The sequence below is a fragment of the Rhinoraja longicauda genome, chromosome 17 (assembly GCF_053455715.1).
Source record: "Rhinoraja longicauda isolate Sanriku21f chromosome 17, sRhiLon1.1, whole genome shotgun sequence".
Classification (NCBI taxonomy): Eukaryota; Metazoa; Chordata; class Chondrichthyes; order Rajiformes; family Arhynchobatidae; genus Rhinoraja; species Rhinoraja longicauda.
The window spans coordinates 43,978,897-44,000,623 of NC_135969.1; the positions used below are offsets into that span (position 1 = coordinate 43,978,897).

Sequence of the window (21,727 nt, forward strand, 5' to 3'; positions counted from 1 at the left end):
GGCATGGTCAGAACTTGCCACTTTACACCATAAGTCTCGACCCAAAACGTCACCCATTCCTTCTCTCCTGAGATGCTGCCTGACCCGCTGAGTTACTCCAGCATTTTGTGAATAAATACCTTCTATTTGTACCAGCATCTGCAGCTATTTTCATACAATTAAACACCACATCTCTATCAGTAAAATGCCAAATGCAGGAATTACCGAATAGAAATCATAAAAAAAAATAAAAATTTAAGTCAGGAACTGGAAGTTTCCCTCTCAGATTCATCGTTCTCTTTTAGTTGCGCGTGGTGCATTATTCGTGGCAATGGCACACAACTTCAAATTGTTGGCTTCAAAAAGGAACAAGGAGAAACAAAGGACTGGAAGCTTAATTTTCCTTCTTGAAATTGGCAATATTAGATTACAACTTAAAATAATCAAGCTTTCAGTTTTAAGTAATTCTTGATATTATGGATTCTCCAAAATCTCGAACTGCTAATTGTTGCTGTTAATACGGAAAACATAGAAAATAGGTGCAGGAGGCTATTTGGCCCTTCGAGCCAGCACCGCCATTCATTGTGATCATGGCTGATCTTCCACAATCAGTAACCCGTGCCTGCCTTCTCCCCATATCCCTTGATTCCGCTAGCCCCTAGAGCTCTATCTAACTCTCTTTTAAATTCATCCAGTGAATTGGCCCCTCTCTGGGTGAAAACTTTTTTTCTCATCTCAGTTGTAAATGGCCTCCCCTTTATTCTTAGACTGTGGCCCCTGGTTCTGGACTCCCCCAACATTGGAAATATTTTTTCTGCATCTAGCTTGTACAGACCTTTTATAATTTTATACGTTTCTAGAAGATTCCCTCTCATCCTTCTAAATTCCAGTGAATACAAGCCCAGTCTTTCCAATCTTTCCTCATATGACAGTCCCGCCATCCCGGGGATTAGCCTCGTGAACCTACGCTGTACTGCGTCAATAGCAAGGATGTCCTTCCTCAAGTTGGGAGACCAAAACTGCACACAATACTCCAGATGTGGTCTCACCAGGGCCCTGTACAACTGCAGAAGGGCCTGTTTACTCCTATACTCAAATCCTCTCGTTATGGCCAACATGCCATTAGCTTTCTTCACTGCCTGCTGTACCTGCATGTTTACTTTCAGTGACTGGTGTACAAGGGCACCCAGGTCTCGTTGCACTTCCCTTTCTTCTAATCTGACACCATTGCGATAATAATCTGCCTCCTTGTTTTTGCCGCCAAAGTGGATAACCTCACATTTATCTACATTATACTGTATCTGCCATGTATCTGCCATGTATCTGCCCACTCACTCAACCTGTCCAAGTCACCCTGCAACCTCCTAGCATCCTCTTCGCAGTGGGATAACATTAGCTACCCTCCAATCCACAGGAACCGATCCTGAATCTATAGAACATTGGAAAATGATCACCAATGCGTCCACGATTTCTAGAGCCACCTCCCTGAGTACCCTGGGATGCAGACCATCAGGCCTGGGGATTTATCAGCCTTCAGTCCCATCAGTCTACCCAATACTATTTCTCACCTAATGCAAATTTCTTTCAGTTCCTCTGTCTCCCTAGATCCTCTGTCCTCTAGTACATCTGGGAGATTGTTTGTGTCTTCCTTAGTGAAGACAGAACCAAAGTACCTGTTCAACTCTTCCGCCATTTCCTTGTTCCCCACAATAATTTCACCTGTTTCTGCCTTCGAAGGACCCACATTTGTCTTTACTACTCTTTTTCTCTTAACATACCTAAAGAAGCTTTTACTATCCTTCTTTATATTCTTGGCCAGCTTATCCTCGTACTTCATCTTTTCAGCCCATATTACCCTTTTTGTTACCTTCTGTTGCCCAGGACAGGATGGCCCTGCAGAGAGTAGTGCGTTCGGTAGAACGCACCATGGGAACTACACTCATCCCCCTGCAGGACCTATACATCAGGAGGTGCAGATCCAGAGCAAGCAAGATCATGAGGGACCCCTGCCACCCCAGTAACGGACTGTTCCAGATGCTACGATCAGGCAAACACCTCCGCTGTCACGCTGCGAAAACGGAGAGGATGAGACGGAGCTTCTTCCCACAGGCCATCAGGACTGTCAACTTTTATAACCCCAGAGACTAAATTTTTGTCGACACTAATAGTAACTTATTAACTTTATTTATATGCTGTAACTGTAATTCTTTTTGTGCACAACCCGCAGGCATTGCCACTTTCATTTCACTGCACATCGTGTATGTGTATGTGACAAATAAATTTGACTTGACTTGACTTGTCCTTTGAAAGTTTCCCAATCCTCTGGCTTCCCGCTACTCTTTGCTATGTTATACATCTTTTCTTTTAGTTTTATTCCATCTCTAACTTCCCTTGTCTGCCACGGTTGCCTCCTACTCCCCTTAGAATCTTTCTTCCTCTTTGGAATGAAATGATCCTGCATCTTCAGGATTTTTACTAGAAATTCCTGCCATTGCTGTTCCACCGTCATTCCTGCGAGGAACCTTTTCCAGTCAACCTTGGCCAGCTCCCCTCTCATGCCTTCATAGTTCCCTTTGTTCAACTGCAACACTGACACTTCTGATTTAACCTTCTCCCTCTCAAATTGCAGATTAAAAATTATCATATTATGGTCACTACCTCCTAGCGGTTCCTTTACATTGAGTTCCCTTATTAAATCTGGTTCAATGGACAACACTAAATCCAGAATTGCCTTCTCTCTGGTAGGCTCCAGTATAAGCTGCTCCAAGAATCCATCTCGGAGGCACTCTACAAACTCCCTTTCTTGGGGTCCAAAACCAACCTGATTTGCCCAGTCTACCTGCATATTGAAGTCTCCCATAACCACAGTGGCATTAGCTTTGTTACATGCCAATGTTAACTCCTGCTGCAACTTACACCCGATATCCATGCGTCTGTTTGGGGGCCTGCAGATAACTCCCATTAGTGTCTTCTTACCTTTACAATTCCTCAATACTATCCACAGTGACTCTACATCATCAGTCCCTATGTCACCCCTCGCAAGGGACTGAATTTCATCCCTCACCAACAGAACTACCCCACCACCTCTGCCCACCTGTCTGTCCTTTCTATAGGATGTATAACCCTGAATATTCAGTTCCCAGTCCCGATCCTCCTACAGCCACGTCTCTGTAATCCCCACAAAGTCATATCTACATGTTGTGACAGTTATTTTCTGAAGCCTAGAACATCAACAGTGTAAATCATATGTGTACTCACTCTTGCACTCAATGAATTGTTGGAATAGCTCAGAGCAGTCCCCTCCACTCTTTATTAGGAAGTGCTCTATTAGAAAGAAAGAATCTTCAATTAAGTACTTGGATAAAGTGCGTGGAAATCTGCAGATGCTAGTTTATACCATAGATAGACACACAAAGTGCTGGAGTAACACAGCGGGTTAGGCAGCATCTCTGGAGAAAAAAGGATGTGGATGTTTCGGGTCAGGACCCTTCTTCAGACGGCGAGTCTGAGGTGCAGCACAGAACGCCACAGCAGATCCTTCTCCCCTGTGGCTATCAAACTGTACAACTCCTCCGCCCTCTGTAGTGCGGTACCCCCCCCCCCCCCCCTCCCTCCCACACCCCCATTTTTGCACACCCCCTCATCCTGGGCTTTTCCACTGGATCATTTTATTTCATGTTTACATACGTGCTGTGCAATAACTGGTCACTTAAATGTCCTTATTATTACAATGCACGTGATACTTTCAATGTCTTGTAACTGTATCGTTTGGCCGGCGTCAGATCAATTTCCCTCCAGGATTAATAAAGTTGTATTGTATCGTAAGATTCCTGACATGAAACGTCACCCATCCTTTTTCTCCAGAGATGCTGCCTGACCCACTGAGTTACTCCAGCACTCTGTGAAACGTCACCTATCCATGTTCTCCAGAGATGCTGCCTGACCTGCTGAGTTACTCCAGCACTCTGTAAAACGTCATCCATCCATGTTCTCCAGAGATGCTGCCTGACCCGCTGAGTTACTCCAGCACTCTGTAAAACGTCACCTATCCATGTTCTCCAGAGATGATGCCTGACCCACTGAGTTACTTCAGCACTCTGTGAAACGTCACCTATACATGTTCTCCATAGATGCTGCCTGACCCGCTGAGTTACTCCAGCACTCTGTGAAATGTCACCTATCCATGTTCTCCAGAGATGCTGCCTGACCCGCTGAGTTACTCCAGCACTTTGTGTCTAACTTGGTTAAAAATGTCCTGCTTGGGAAACGAGAATGACTGGAATCAATAATGTGAATGGATAAATTATTTCCTGACAATAAATTCATAATATCGGGCGGGGTGGACATGCCAATCACAATGCAACAGCATATCTTTGGGTTTGTTTGCAGACTAAATTCACACATCCTATTAACAATTGACACTGTAACTTTAGAGTTGAAAACTGCAAAATCAACATTCTCTCTCCAACGCAAATGCATTTATTGATTAAAAAAATGACCGGTTTGATTTTAAACTTCAACCCTTAGGTTTGTCAATGACACTGGCATGGTCAGTGCAGACCTTAAAGGATTGTCCAATAGTTTTAAATACTTAGACTACAATAAAAAAAAGTTCTTGCAGTTACAACATTGGTCCACTAATATTAACTGAATAAACTGCTTCGTCTCTCTGATAAAGACAGCATAGCTCTGCAATAAAAATAGATAGCTGAAAATGATTCCATTTTTGTTGTCTTAATCTTTTTAAAACATCAGACTGAATCTAAGTCTCAACCAAACTAAGAGAAAGATTCCTCCTTCTGAAGGCTGCAAGGGACCTTTGTAAATTTAAAATCTCAACACCCCCCTCCTCCAGTACCCAAAGCATTTATTCATATTTTGTTTTCCTCCTGAAACAGCATAAGGTTTACATAGAAAATTAAAGTACCTCAGTGTGCGTTGTTCTGAAAATTGCGTTAAAGGACTTTCTGGTCGAAGGGTTTTAAGCTACCACACATCACTGTACACCTGATCTTAGTTTGAGAAGACAATGAATCCCTAAAATGGAGGAATGACCCGACTCCCCTTCCTCCCCCTCTCCTTGTACTTCACTTCTTCTCCTTAATGAAGACAAAACTGAAAGGACACAAAGTGCTGGAGTAACTCAGCAGGTCAGGCAGCATCTCTGGATAACGTGGATAGGTGACGTTTCGTGAGGGAACCCTACTTCACTGCCTGCTGCTTGATCTGCTGAATTACTCCAGCATTTGTGTCCTTGTGTAAACCAGCATCTGCAGTTCCTTGTTTCTATAATACAAAACTGAATGCATTTTAACAGATACATTTTGTTGATATCAATAACCAGATCAGTAGGCTTTCCCGTTTTCATGAATAGTTTCCGAAAAATTGCATTGGTACACTACCTTTATCTGTGCTTCCATTAATTTTAGATAACAAGTCATCAACTTGGATTCCTATTGTTACCAAAACAGAAAATTCACTTTAGTTCTAATAATGAGTGGTTGTTTTATAACAAAAACATGAAACAAACTTTCATTTAAACAACTGTATTTGAAGGCATTGTAAGGCTTACTTTCAAAACACAACTGCATCTTAATTTTTGCATTATTTCTGTTGAAAAGATCAGTTTACAAGTTTACAAGTTTCAAACTTTATCTTGCTTAATGCGTCAAGACAAAATCTTTTCAAGAATGATCAAAGCAAAAATGAAATACCACATTATTCATAATACAACTCCAAATTATTTATAAACCATCAACAGGCATAAAACAGAAGAAAGCAAAGCCAAATCTGGCCAAGAAACTGCAAGCACGAAGGATGTTATTTCTGGTTTGTTCTTGAGAAGTCATCAACCTAAAGCATTAACTATTTCTCTCCACACACACAGACTGTGTATTTCCAGCATTGACTTCTGGAGTTGGCATACAATATAATTTCTGCTAATGCAGTGCAAATCTAGATATAAGAGTGATATGGCATTTTGGATAATAACGTACAGAATTGCTGCTGCAGGAATGAGAGAACCCACACCGTTCTCATCTAAACATTAATCCCTCCATTGTAAAGACACCTTGGGGCCAATTTTGCGTTAGGACTGTCTCTTTAATACCCAAACGTGTGGTGAACCAAGAATCATGAGAAATTTACAACAGAGAAGGAAGCCATTCACCTATTGTATTGCTGTGAAACAGAAATAGTTTTAGCAGTACTCCTCTAAAGGAAATAAGATAAATGAAAAGATAACAAAACTGAAGAAGGAAAGTAGGATTAATCAAACAGCTGGTACAGTGACCACGAGCTGCATGATTTTAAGGTTTTGGTTATGTGATGAATTGTGTGGAGACCAGATTATAAAGTGCCTGTATTATTAGATATTCAGCACATGCAGAGACTCACCATTCAGACAATGCAAATTCACTCACAATAAATATGGAAACTGAGAAAAGCACAAAGTGCTGGAGGAACTCAGTGGATCAGGCTGCATCTGTGGAGGGAATGGGCAGACAACGTTCTGGGTCGAGACCCTTCTCTTCGGACTGATTGTCACTTACTCCACCCATCTGCCAATTCTACCCCCTCACCTGTATCCACCTGTCACTCGCCAGGTTTAATCCTGTCCCCACCTCTCTTTTCCAGCTTTCTTCCCCCCCCCCCCCCCCGACTACAAACAGTCTAAACGGTCCCGACTCAAAACTTTACCTGTCCAATCACTCCAAAGATGCTGTCTGACCCACTGAGCTCCTCCAGCACTGTGTGTTTTGCTCAAGATTCCAGCATCTGCAGTTCCTTGTGTCTCAACAATTAATTTTTATTTTTATTTTTAAACGGTCCCTATAAAGCTGTAGTTTGGCTTTAGAAGCCTCTTGGGGAACAAAAATCTCACTGCCTAACCAAACTCTATACCACAGAATAGATTGATTCTTAAATGCAAACTAAGTGGTAGCAGGATAAATAAATGCTGCCCTCCTGTTAATGTTTTAAAAATGAAGGATGTAGTTGGCAGGGCTTCATATTTACACAAACTAACGGAATGATGTCATATTTACACAAACTAACGGAATGATGTCATATTTACACAAACTAACGGAATGATGTCATATTTACACAAACTAATGGAATGATGTCATATTTACACAAACTAACGGAATGATGTCAGAAAGACCAGCAAGTTGTTTGCCACATCTTTTTCTTCGAGTTTATAAACAAAGTAGCTCCCCTTGCGAGTACAAAGTGGCTTGATTGTTGCAGAACTTGCCATCGGCTTCATGGTGATGGATGCCGACTTATTTATTCAGGATCACAAGGAGCTAATTGACACAATTCTAAAGCCCCTGCAGAAAAAGCTGTCTGCTGGACTTGGCAAACAAGCAAACTGTTCCAATGATAATATTGCAATAAACAGATTTGCATAAAGGGAGAAAGGTCACTGAAGATGTGGAACTGCTATCAACAATTTGCATATTTTAAAGATATTTTAAGCTCCGTAATTCAGACCAAAGTTCAGACCAGAGTGCTGAATCCTTTACTGACCAGGTGAATTTTGGATTCAACTTGTGTAGGAAAGAACTGCAGATGCTGGTTTAAACTGAAGATAGGCACAAAAAGCTGGAGTAACTCAGCAGGTCAGACAGCATCTCTGGAGAAAAGGAATAGGTGACATTTCGGGTAGAGACCCTTCTTCAGACCCCTTCTGTCTGATGAAGGGTCTTGACCCAAAACATCATCTGTTCTTTTTCTCCAGAGATGCTGTCTGACCCGCTGAGTTACTCCAGCTTATTGTGTCTATCTTTGGATTCAACTGGTAAGTCATCATGGACCACATGTGAATTAATAGACAATAGGTGCAGGAGGAGGCCATTCGGCCCTTCGAGCCAGCACCGCCATTCAATGTGATCATGGCTGATCATTCTCAATCAGTAATCTTCTGGACCAGCTTACCATGGGACCTTGTCAAAAAGTTCAAATAGACATCATTCACTGCACTGTCCCCAATCATCTTCTTCACTTCCTCAAAAAACATCAGATTGGTGAGACGCTACCATAGGTTATCAAGCCTTCTCCACCGTTTAACGTGACCACATCTGATCTTACCATAACAACTCATTCCTCTTTATCGGTGGTAACCTTTCACCACCTTGCTTACCAACTGTTCATCTACCTCCACCCTAAAAATATTCAAAGACTTTTCTTATACCACTCTTTGGGGAAAAAGTTTGCCAAAGATAAAATTAATTGCTTCATCTCCATCTTAAACAGGCAACCTCTTATTGGTAAATATTGATTCCTAGTCCGAGGTTCCTCCACAAAGATACCAATTTTGCAAATCTACCTAACAAGGCCTTTCAGGATCTCATAGCTTTCATTTAAGTCACTCTCACTCTTCTAAACATTCCTCACAAGACCATCTGCCCATTCCCATGTTGGTTTTCAATTTCGGAGATACAGCGCAGAAACAGGCCCTTCCACACACAGAGTCTGAATTTCTTTAAAGTTTCAATTAGATTGCTGCTTGCTCTTCTAGTTTTCTCAACCTCTCCTCGTCTGGCAACCCTGCATCCAAGAACCAGTCCTGTAAACCTCTGCTGCACTCTTGCTATTGGGTCTGGTGGTTAATGGCAAACTCCGTTTTCATTCCTTCATGCTGCATCCCTTGGACTGAAGGGAGAGAAGACGAGGACTTCACTGAGAGAGCTGTCGTGGTGACAGGCCAATTCCTTCAATGGGGTATAGAAAATAGGAAACATAGAAAATAGGTGCAGGAGGAGGCCATTTGGCCCTTCGAGCCTGCACCGCCATTCATTATGATCATGGCTGATCATCCACAATCAGTAACTGACCTGCCTTCTCCCCATATCCCTTGATTCCACTTGCCCCTAGAGCTCTATTTTAAATTCATCCAGTGAATTGGCCTGCCTTGCCTTCTGTGGCAGAGAATTCCACAATTTCACAATTCTCTGGGTGAAAAAGTTTTTTCTCACCTCAGTTTTAAATGGCCTCCCCTTTATTCTTAGCCTGTGGCTCCTGGCTCTGGACTCCCACAACATTGGGAACATTCTTCCTGAATCTAGCTTGTCCAGTCCTTTCATAATTTTATACGTCTCTACAAGATCCCCTCTCATCCTTCTTAACTCCAGTGAATACAAACCCAGTCTTTCCAATCTCTCCTTCTATCACAGTTGATTGAGCACACTAGTAGCTAGAGAAGTATTGTGATAAACAAGTGCCAAAGACTTGGCTGTTGAGAAGTTGGAACTGCAGAAATCTGTGAATGGGCGAGATCTTTTTTCTAGTGGATGCAACAAAAGTGGAGATGGGGAAGGAGAAAGGGGATGTGGTGGAAAACAAGACTAAACAGTAGTCATAGACGATCCATCTGTGAGTGAAATAAAGTGGCAGGTTACGCAAGGTGGCAGCACTTGTCCGACAATAAATATTGATCAACAATCTTAAAGAGAATGAGGTTAAGGGAGGACTGGATAGCATAAGGATGAGAGTTTGCACCTACATAAACAAAAGGTTTCTAAAACGTGCCCCCAAGACAAGTCTTTCTGATCATCTGTAAATATTACTGCTCTGAGGAAGAGTTTCTACATCACTGATCTGAAGCATATGAATTATGACAGTGGTAGTGAGCACACAGTGCCCTCTGGTGGTAACTGTGCTCCCCGACATTCCACAACACGGCATTGTACAGCACATAGCTCAGCAAAAATACTGGGTGGACACAAAATGCTGGAGTAAATCAGCGGGTCAGGCAGCATCTCGGGAGAGAAGGAATGGGTGACGTTTCAGGTCGAGACCCTTCTTCAGACTGATGTCAGGGTAGGGGGGGAGGGACTTGTATGGCTGCTGAAGGTACTGGCTCACTTATCTTCATTGATATTACAACTGCTGATGGTAATAGCATATTGAATTCTGAAGTGTATAGACACATCCGATCTGATCAAGTTCAAACAAATGCCTCAAAACTCATTGGCCGGCGGTTCATTCTACAATTGCTTCAGTATTCTACAGCAAGACAATGATCCCAAACATACTGCTAAAGCAACAAAGGAGTTTTTCAAAGCTAAAAAATTGTCAATTCAAGAGTGGCCAAGTCAATAACCCGATCTGAACCCAATTGAGCATGCCTTTTATATGCTGAAGGGATAACTGAAGGGGACTAGCCCCCAAAACAAGCAGAAGCTAAAGATGGCTGCCATACAGGCCTGGCAGAGCATCACCAGAGAAGACACCCAGCAATTGGTGATGTCCATGAATCGCAGACTTCATGCAGTTATTGCATGCAAAGGATATGCAACAAAATACTAAACATAAACTGAAGAGGACCACCCCCTCCCCTGACATCAGTCTGAAGAAGGGTCTCAACCTGAAACGTCACCCATTCCTTCTCTCCCGAGATGCTGCCTGACCCGCTGAGTTACTCCAGCATTTTGTGTCTACCTTCAATCTGTCATGGTTTTGTTCAACGCAGTCTTAAAAGCAGGTTTCGCAGGATAATCATTAAGTTTGCTCAATTTATTGCCAAACTGGGTAATATTTTTGCAAAGAACAGCAGGATTTCACTGGATCAATATGCAATAAATTACTTCACGAATTGAATCAATACTGAAGCAATTTTTCTTGATGATCGAAAAACAGTATGGCACAATGAGTGTTTAAAAACATTAAAATGATCTAGATTGTAGCCCCAGGCTCTGATATTAGTTAGAAAAACCCAAGAAAACAATTAAATTACATTAAACACTGCATCCTACAGATACATTTAAGCATTTCTATTCAACTCACCTATACTGTTGTGTTCCTTGATGTTTTTCTCCTGAAGCTGTTCTAACCGTACTAAATTAAAAAAAACAGAATTTAGACTCTATTGCAATTGTGTTTAGAAATGAACATAGATGAAATGGTAAAACATTCGAGTAGAATGGGAAATAAATGGAAAAATAATGCAAATCTTCCATTCTAGTTATTGTATGAGCAACGACTGGTGACATTACTACAAGCACAATGTCTGAATAACATAGAAACAGCACGGTAAAAAGCCCTTTGCTTCACGACCTCCAGAGATTAATAATATACCTTAGAAAAAAGAAAATAGGTGGAGGAGGAGGCCATTCGGCCCTTTGAGCCAGCACCACCATTCATTGTGATCATGGCTGATCAATATGCCTTGTATTGTTAATAATAATTTTAAAAAACCAAGCTGGCTGAGATTTTGTTAATCCCTTATAATTTTCCTTCAATCCAAAAAAAAATCCAAAATAGCTTTATTTGTCATTCATTCCGAACGAGATTACTTAGCCAGCAGTACAAAAAACACAAGACACAACCCCAACACAAACGTCCATCACAGTGACTCAAGCAAATATCTCTAAGTTCTACTTACTTTGTAAAGCAGTGAGCCTTTCATTGGTGAAGTCGTTGTCAGCTTGCAGAGCTTCAATCCTAGCCTGAAGTGCCTGTTCCTTCTCTTCCATCTCACCTATTCTGTGCTGTAACTCCTTTTTCTCGGATATGCCCTTTTGTTGAATCTCCTCCTGTCTCCCTTCTGCTTGCTGTTCACAGACAAAAATCACACCTTGAATTAATACGAACTAAATTATCCGGTCAATGTTTTACATTTTATCAGCAGTTTTCATGTTTGGCTATTTTATATAACATCAACTCCAAACTGCATTCTTTCACATTGAACTGAATATACACACTTGTTTAATAGGTCATTTGGGCACTTGGGGCTTCATCAGTCAGAGTAGTGAGTGTAGAGGTTGGGAGGTCATGTTACAGTTGAACAAGACATTGGTGAGGCCACACTTGGAATATTGTGCTCAGTTTTGGTCACCCTGTTGTGGGAAAGGTGTTGTTAAGATCGAAAGGGTGCAGAAAGGATTCACAAGGACATTGCCAGGACTCAAGGGCCTGAGCTATAGGGAGAGGTTGAACAGACTAGGACTTCATTCCTTGGAGCGCAGAAGGATGAGAGGTGATCTTATCGAGGTGTACAAGGTCATTAGAGGAATAGATTAGTTAAATGCACAGTCTTTTACCCAGAGTAGATGAATCAAGATCAAGAGGACATAGGTTTAAGTTAAGGGCAGAAGGATTTAATGGAAACCTGAGGGGCAACTTTTTTTTTACACAGAGGATGGTAGGTGTATGGAACGAGCTGCTGGAGGAGGTAGTTGAGGCAGGTACGATCACAATGTTTAAGAAACATTTAGACAGGAACATGGATAGGACAGGTTTAGAGAGATATGGGCCAAAGGCAGGCAGATGGGGCTAGTGTAGATGTTGGTCGGAATGGGCAAGTTGGGCTGAAGCGCTTGTATTCATCATGCTGTATGACTCTAATTAAACTAAAATTAATATTTTTACACAAAAGAATTAAAGCAAAAATAGTTGGCACAACACACCCTTCCACTTCTAGTTGATATAATCAATAATACTTATCTTGAACATACACTATTGCTTTTCATTCAATGGCTTTCCATGTATTTTAGTCTAATTTACCTCTCTGGTAATGTTGTTACTTTGCTTTTCATTCTGAAAATTTTAAACATGCCTAACTCAGCTTTGTCAGTTCTTGACAAAGCTTCTTGAAGAAAATTATTTCTCCAGAGAAAATGAATCTCCAGTTTTTCGATAATCTAAAATTGATTATTGATCAGTGAACCAATGATCTGGTCAGATATAGAAAAACAGGCTGAGTAAAACATACTTCATAACATATTTTATAAGCATGCCTCAATAAACAATACTCTCAACTGCCTTTTTATAAGGCACAGTATCATTGTTCTTTAGTAATGTTCAAAATGAATGATCCTTTCATTCTAACACAATACATCTGTCAGTTGTAGGTGCCACAACTAAAAATATATCTTTTCCTGCTTGTGCCCAAATCAATTAATAAGCACTATTAAAACAAGGACAAATAAAGTAAATTCTGAGCTACCTGTGTTCTACCTAAACAGAAAAATTGTATATAGCAATTTTCATATGCTTCTCCTAAAAAGGTTAAAATAGGACAAAAAAAATCCCATTACAAGAAGGAAGAGGTAGTTTTAAAATTTCTTTCAACTAAAGAATGCAAATGTTTAAGCTTACCTTCAACTTGTCCGCAAATTCTTTTATTTCATTCACAGCTCCATTGTATTTATTCGCCAGTTCTCTTAATTCCTCCTGTGTTCTGTCACTCATTTCCTTCAGATGAGTGCATTCGTCCTCAGTGTTACTCAAACTTCGCTATACATTAAAATAAAGACAATCATACACATTAGATATTCCTGAAATACCTTTAGAGCCAAAAATGCACCTGCGATCGTCTTAGACTCATGCAGTACGAGAGACGGGCACGATTTAGATTTAGCATAATTATGTCCTTCCTTTTACAGGATTAGATATGGTGCAAATTGACCTATTTTCTCTACATCTCAACAAAAATAAACTAAGGACAGAACGTGCATTGATTTGAAGTGCTGGACCAAAATAGAGATGATAATTTTGGTGTCTCAATTTTTTTTTCTAATTAGTCCATAAAATGTAAAGTATTTAGTTTAAGGTGTCTCAAAAATAGTCTAAAACTAAGCCAATTAGCCGGTTGATACAAAAGCACTGGCACAGCAGTGTGCTATTTTGTCCCTTGCAACAATTCTGTTATTCAATGAGAAGGATCATAGATGATCTGTGACCTAATTCCATTTACATGCTTTAAAACCTTTCATCAACAAACAATCTCTTTCAAAAAGGTTTACAGCACAAAAACCCCATTTACTACACGGCACACAACAAATAACATTGTTAAAGTTTCAAAAACTACTTGGCCATATGCATTCTACAAAAGATTATCTAAAAACGATAAGTACTCCAAAGAAAATGTCACCAACAACTATCCTATTTTTACAACTATTTTAAGAGAATTACATTTGACAGTGAACTGTTTGCATATCTACTTCTTAAGGGAAAAAGCATTTCTTATCCATAGGATAAGAAATAGGATCCTATAGTGTAGGAAAATAACTGCAGATGCTGGTACAAATCGAAGGTATTTATTCGCAAAATGCTGGAGTAACTCAACAAGTCAGGCAGCATCTCAGGAGAGAAGGAATGGGTGACGTTTCGGGTCTCGACCCGAAACATCACCTTCCTTCTCTCCCGAGATGCTGCCTGATTTGCTGAGTTACTCCAGCATTTTGTGAATAAATTTCTTATCCATAGTTCACTGACACGTTGCACCTATGGATCCGAGCTCACGATTTGTGTGAAGCAAGATCAGCAAAAAAAAGTCACAAAGCAGGACCAATTGATGTGGAAAAATAGTTGTAGAAATGGGATGAACTCCGTTGCAGTTTCAAAGAGCAGGAAAGGACCTCAAAGGACCTCGTGGCTTTATGAAGTTACCAATCAATGATTCACTAGACCGAAGCCAAACATATTTATTTTTGTGTGGATAAAGAATTAGTTAAACAAAATAGAGAGACCATTTAAAAAATAACAAATACTGCACGCTTGGGTTTGTCCATTATACCAAAAACACTTAGAATTCATTGCTCATTTTGATGGAATTCAAAACTCGATTAACCAGGACTGGTTAACATAGCAGTGTTGCAGTTCATGACTCCAGCTGTTAAAGTAGATGCGTATAAGTAAACATTAAAATCAGGCAGGAACAAAGTTGCTTTCAAACGTCGGAATGGAGACAAGCGAGCAGTATCACAGTGACTCTGACAACCACCTCTATCTGTCCAATGCTGGTAGAAACCTTAGGCTGCTTCTTTGTCGTATTTATTGTCCATCGTTTCCAATAATGGGATCATCATCAGAGGATAAAAATTTACAGGGAGAAATGATCTACTTATATCTTCACGTCATTGTTGTGGGTTTTCTGAAATCAAGCTTTTCAATTTAGAAGCCTACACTTGAAAAAGTTATCAAATTGTCGAGTCCAATTTCAGTTTGCTGAGAGTGGCAGCACAGGTTGTAAGTCCATAGTTCCCTGAAGGTGGTAGGTAACACAGCTAGACAGGGTGGAGATGGCAATGCTTGACATGTTTGCCTTCACCAGTCAGTGCATCGGGTACAAGAGTTGTGATGCCACGTCACTGCATTACAAGACACTGCTGAGACTGCGTTCGGAATATTGTGCGCACGTCCGGATGCCTAGCCTTGGAGAGGATGTTATTCAGTTAGAAAGAGTGCGAAACAGACGCACAAGAATGCTGTCGGGCTGGGCTTGATTCATTCAGAGACATTGGACAAATTGGGGTACAGGAGGTGGAGAGTGACCTCCGAGAGGTATATAAAAACATGAGGGCCATTGATAAGGTGATCGGTCACAATCAATTCCCTGGAGTAAAGAAATCTAAAGATTTAAGGTGAAGGGACAAAGATGTAAAGGGCACCTGAGGGGCATATTTTTCACACAGGGTGGCAGTTATATGGTGCACAGCCAGAGGAAGTGAGAGACAGGTATTAAAACAACATTGAGAAGACATTTAGACAGATTCAAGGATAGGAAAGGTTTAGGGGGAGTAGTTCAGGTAAGCACTTTGGCCGGCATGGGCAAGTTAGGCTATTTCTGTGCCATACGACTCGATGACTCCATAACACAATTACCTCAACCTCTGATAGCTTCCGGACGACTTCTATTTTCTCCTGAAGGACCCGCCTCAAGGACTCTTTGGCTGTTGTCTCGTAGCTATGCTTATCTTCTTGCAATGTCACCAACTCTTTCCTTATGCCATCTTCAGTTTGGTTCTGTTGCGTATAGACAGAGAGAATAATGAGGTAGATTAAAATTCAGTAGTACAAGGCACTGTAGTCAATAAGATCTTAACTTTTATCCTTCCAATAAACATTTTTAACACTTAAATACCGTTGAGTTAACATTTTATATTAAAATTGATTAATCCAACTTTAAGACTGAGGATGTTAACAAAAACTTCAATTTAGCATAAAGAATTTCTGATGAAAATCAGGTGAATGGAACAAAACATAGGTATCGTGTGAAAAAGTATACCATTTTCTTCTTTCTTTCTCTTTTCAGAGGGTTAGGAGAGATTTGAGTCACGAGGCTGAGCTTAAATGATCAAAATATGTATTGTTAGGTGGTGACACAATCATTACTTGGCATATACGGTCATCGGTTTGGTTGGAGTAGTACTTTTCAATTTCTAATCTCCATAATAATTAAACGCATTATTTTTTAACTGTTATTAACTTTTCCTTTCCAAGGGTAGAATTCATTTGCCCAATTTTTCCATTTCTGCACGCCCATGTTTGAATGTGGAAGAGCAGAAGCTGCAGACAGAAGCTCCCAACTGTTTATGGTTGATTGTATTCCCTGCCCAATGGGCTCCAAAGAGAATCCAAAACAGAGTCAGGTAAATAGAGCAGAGAAACATGCACAAATATTCAGTGCTGGGGTTGGAATTTGCACTACAAGTGCTATCCCATAGTGCGGTCCACATTATCCAAGGTTTGCGTGCTCACGAAGGCAGCCCCAGTCCCACCTCAAACTGCTCTGAACATGTTGATCAATATACATGTACGCATTGAGGAGACAATCAGTGTTGGTATAAATATGCCCAACAGTTTCCAGACCCCTTGCGTCAAATGGCTCCCTGCTGTGTGTGCACTGTTGAACAGAGGGCAGTCTTTGTGCACAGCCTAATCTTGTGAAACGATCACTGCATGCCTGTATCAATGCGTTCAACTGAAGTCTGTCGGCTGATGTCACTTCTTTTTATCCAACATTTTAATGTGTTTCTCTTACGTATGTTGATAGTTTCTGAACATTTTAGGGCATATTTATGATGGGGGAGGAGGAATTATTCGATAAAGTGGTATTTACACTTGTTTTCATTCTACATGAAGGGCTTTGATACAGGTATTGGACAAACATGATCGGGAGCGACTTAAGTGAGACTTAAGTAACAATTGCTTGAATATTTTAAAGTATTTTGGGGATCTTTTAAAGTATTTTGGGGATCTTTTAAGAAATTGGCTTTAATAGCTTTGCAAGTTTATGAACGTTAAGATCTTTCAAAAGTATTCAAAGTTTGAGATCTTTGAGCGTTACACATTAGCCTGAAGGCATTGCTGAGCCAGTGTATCAAAGTTTCATTGTATCTTTTATGTCAGCAAACTGGTTCAGCAATAAAATCAGATCAAACATAACATTAATAACTGAACAAAGCAAACTATTTCAAATGGGGAAAAAAATGGGCAAGGAGATGGAAATGAAAAATCAAGAGGCAAATGAAAAAGGGTAATAATCTTAAGGCAACATTGTCAAATATAATTCCTTGATTTATTTTACCTTAATTTTACAAAAGCCAATTAACCTACAGACCTGCACATCTTTGGAGTGTGGGAGGAAACTGGAGCACACGGGGAAAACCCACGGGGAGAACGTACAAACTCCGTACAGACAGCACCAGTAGTCAGGCTTGAATCTGGCTCTCTGGTGCCGTCAGGCAGTAACTCTACCGCTGCCCTACCGGGCCACCCTTAAGTCTCAAGAACATTTTATGAGCTAAAGGCATTTAGTTAGATTGATTATTATGTTTAAAGGAATTAAGTGTTTTGGTAAAATGCAGTAATGTTCATGCATTTTCATAATTTAAGATCTATTGAGACCCCACTTCAACATTCAATTAAAACAATCATTTTGATTTTTTTTTTTTAAACCACAGCCATCCATTTCAGATGTAATCGTACCAAGGCAAAAAAATTAATACTACTTACCTTTGAGTAAGCTTGCAGTTGGTTTCCCATTACTTCGAGCCTAGATAGTAACCTGTCTTCATCTATTAAAGCCTGCAATAGCATCGGAAAATTGGGGAGAAAGTCACTTCAACGTCGGATACCCAAGAATCTTTCCAAATAACAATCAATTCAACTTTCACTTAGGAAGTATCATCACCACTATAATGACTCTAGTAGAAAGGTTTAGATGGAGATTGGCCAAACGCAGACAGGTGGGACCGGCGTAGATGGGGTATCTTGGTCAGCATGGACCCATACAGTCAGAGGGAGAATGTGCAAACTCCACACAGACAGCACTCAAGCCTTTGGCACTGTGAGGCAGCAGCTCCACCAGCTGCGCCACCGTGCTGCCAAAGTTGATCCAAACATAATCTAAAAACCAGCATTTACATCACACTGTGCATCTTGTAAGTACCTGCCAGCTACTGTCTGATGCCTCTTGGGTATTAGCGAGTAACCGTTGAAGGGTGGCCAACTTCTGCTCCAACATCTGTTCTCGGTGCAAGGCCTCCTGATATTTGGAAAAAAGAAATCAGCAACATTCAACTCCATCTGCACCTCTGCCTCGGCAAGGCCAGCAGCCCAGACCATCACACAAACCAACCTCCCTTCCATCGACTCCATCTGCACCTCAGCAAGGCCAGCAGCATTATCAAGGACCAGTCTCACCCCGGTCAATCCGTCTTCCCCCTCTCCCATCAGACAAGAGGTACAGATGTGTGACAAACTATACCTCCAGATTCAGGGCCAGCTTCCTCCCAGATGTTATCAGGCAACTGAACCATCCTATAACTAACTAGGGAGCGGTCCTGACCTACCATCTACCTCATTGGAGACCCTCAGACTATCTTTAATTGGACTTTATCTTGCAGTAAACATTATTAGTTTTATCCTGTATCTGTACATGGTGGATGGCTTGATTATAACCAGTCTTCCCGTTGACTGGACAACACGCAACAAAATAGCGTTTCACTGTACCTCGGTGACAGTAAACTAAACTAAAAAAATCAATGCGAGATAAATAAAAGGTGAGGAGAGAAAAAAGAAAGGGACAGGAGTTTTATTTTGCTCAGTCTGTGCCACCCGAAACCTCACACTATTAATCTATTTTCTGTACTCCAAATACTTCATAACCTTTACATAACCTTCACCTGGAAAAAATACAATTAATTTTCTTTATCCTAATTACTAATCCCTTTCCTCACAGGTTTTTTCCATTTCATCTATTCCGTCACTATTTTCAGCTTTTCAATTGTTCATTTCATCCCATGTGGATACTACTCCCTTATCTAGTTTAATAGCTCCAGATTTGCAGAACACTATGTACATCTTATCAATTTCACATTTTGCTCTCCTTCGGCACACATAAACCGTCTTGTAAAACATGGAAAATAGGTGCAGGAGGAGGCCATTTGGCCCTTCGAGCCAGCACCGCCATTCATTGTGAGCATGGGTGATCATCCACAATCAGTAACCCGTGCCTGCCTTCTCCCCACATCCTTTGATTCCACTAGCCCCTAGAGCTCTATCTAACTCTCTTTTAAATTCATCCAGTGAATTGGCCTCCACTGCCCTCTGTGGCAGAGAATTCCACAAATTCACAACTCTCTGGGTGAAAAAGTTTCTTCTCACCTCAGTTTTAAATGGCCTCCCCTTTATTCTCAGACTGTGACCCCTGGTTCTGGACTCCCCCAACATTGGGAACATTTTTCCTGCATCTAGCTTGTCCAGTCGCAGCACTGACACCAAACAATTTAAATTTACATATTTTCCTGACTATATCCATGAGAAACACCGAATTATATTGAGGCTCGTTGTTTTGTATTACACTGTGCTGTACATTTCAGTCAACAATCAGTATTTGCTCATCGACATTTCCTAAAGCATCAGCTGATCGCCACCATTCTCTTCATTTGATTTACGCCAATTTAATTTTTGTGCCAAATTCAATCACGCCTCTGGCATTCCTTTATTTAAAACTGGAGTTCCTCAGTGATTGACCCACAACCACATTATTTCAGCTTAGAATTAGAATTCCTGTGAGGTTTCATGTGGCCTTTGCAATAATCCGGAATATTACCTCTGAATCCCAAACTGTTATATATAAAATAGGTTCACTTAGCTCCACGACTGAACACATCAGAAAAGGTAAACCGTTGTAATAAATATGAACAAGTTGATGACAGATTCCTTAGTTTAACAGGATAAAAACCAAATAAGCAATATCGCTAGAATACCAAAGAGTACAGTCACTGGTAGGATTTACCTGTAGATACTGTGACAGCTGGAATAGTTCCTGAGAGTACATACTGGGAGAATTAGCAGCTACCTGGGGAAGGGAAGGGGACACTTGTTAACCATTTGAAAGGAGTGCGAGGAAACAAAGCGTTATTCACGTTATTCCCTTTATCATGTACCTGTACACTGTGGATGGCTCGATGTAATCGTATATCACCTCTCTGCTGGCTGGGAGCAAGCAACAAAAGCTTTTCACTGTACCTCGGTACACGTGACAATAAACTAAACTCAAACTCAAATACTGGAAAGGTTAAAAGAATTTCATTGTTGATTCTCACATTTTGTTTTCAAGCAAAACACTGCAGATGTTGGAAAAGTAAATCAGAAAATGTATAAAATATTCAGCAGTTAGGCAGCATCTTTGGTGAAAGAAACACGTTTAACATTTCAGGCAAAACATTGACTGTGTTTCTCTTGCCAACGAAGTTGCTTAAATTCCTGTGCATTTCATTATCCATTCTGCCTTGAGAGTTAGTGTTGTGTAAAATTCTTATTGAGGGAACCAATTTTTAAATAGTGATTTTTTTAGATTACGAAATAGCACGTGCAAGAACGCAATTATCTACTCCCTCTTCCCCCCTCTCCAATCAGCAAAAGGTATGGACGTGTGAAAACGCACACCTCCAGATTCAATAAATAGACAATAGATGCAGAAGGCCATTCGGCCCCTCAAACCAGCACCTCCATTCAATGTGATCATGGCTGATCATCCACAATCCGTACTCCGTTCCTGCCCTCTCCCCATACCCCCTGGCTCCTCTATCTTTCTTGAACTCTCTCTTGAAAGCATCCAGAGAATTGGCCTCCACTGCTTTCTGAGGCAGAGAATTCCACAGATTTACAACTCTCTGAGTGAAAAAGATTTCCAGTGACAGTTTCTTCTCAGCTGGTATCATGCAACTGAATCATCCTACCACAACCAGAGAGCAGTGCTGAACTACTACCTACCTCTTTGGTGACCCTTGGGATATCCTTGATCGGACTTTGCTGGCTTAACCGTGCACTAAACGCTATTCCCTTATCATATCATCTACACACTGTAAATGGCTCGATTGCAATCACGTAGTCTTTCTGCTGACTGGATAGCACGCAACAAAAGTATCTCACTGTACACGCGACAATAAACTAAACTCAGTACACGTGACAATAAACTAAACTCAACCTACATTTTTTGTTTCAGTGAAATAAGATTCATGTTTAAGAACAAAAGGAACACATTTGCTTTCTTTTTCCCCTTTCATGATCAAATGATCCAACAAAGTAAAAGAGTATGGATCGAACAGAATATCTACCAGTCAAACGTACACGAACCAACTCCTGCCGGAACTTGAAATAAAACTATTGCACATTATCACGCTGAGCCCAGATTCCATCTTCAGTGCCCGGTTGTCCGTTTCTCCCAACCATGGAGGCAGCTGTGGGTCTTAGTAATTATCTCAGCTGTCACCGGCAAGTTACAGACATATTCCAATAACAATAATCAAAATATTGGAACAAAGCTCCTTTAGCCCCACAGCTCAGCAGTTCCACCAAACTCATGTGGAATATTAAACACCCTCCCTTCACTTAATAGCAAGCCACGCTGTGGAAAACTGTGCCTGAAGTGATGCACTGTGTTACTCCAACATATTCTGGAATAGATCGATTCCTTCACTTTGTCAATCGCTTGAAGCAAAATGTCTGCTTG

General features: G+C 40.8%; 1 protein-coding gene across 6 annotated transcripts in view; it reads right to left on the reverse strand.

Moving 5' to 3' along the window:
• Positions 1–21,727, reverse strand: part of slmapa (sarcolemma associated protein a) — a 119,336-nt gene that overhangs the window by 54,209 nt on the left and 43,400 nt on the right. For 2 of the 6 annotated variants that reach the window (XM_078414592.1, XM_078414593.1), the window contains exons 5-13: positions 20,009–20,071; positions 18,158–18,253; positions 17,722–17,793; positions 15,589–15,729; positions 13,081–13,218; positions 11,366–11,534; positions 10,768–10,818; positions 5,382–5,432; positions 3,238–3,303 (exon numbers count right to left, since the gene is read on the reverse strand). In XM_078414592.1, the coding sequence (XP_078270718.1) occupies positions 3,238–3,303; positions 5,382–5,432; positions 10,768–10,818; positions 11,366–11,534; positions 13,081–13,218; positions 15,589–15,729; positions 17,722–17,793; positions 18,158–18,253; positions 20,009–20,071 (847 nt within the window). The remainder of the gene's footprint in view (positions 1–3,237; positions 3,304–5,381; positions 5,433–10,767; positions 10,819–11,365; positions 11,535–13,080; positions 13,219–15,588; positions 15,730–17,721; positions 17,794–18,157; positions 18,254–20,008; positions 20,072–21,727) is intronic. The other 4 variants (XM_078414594.1, XM_078414595.1, XM_078414596.1 and 1 more) reach the window with 2 other exon arrangements.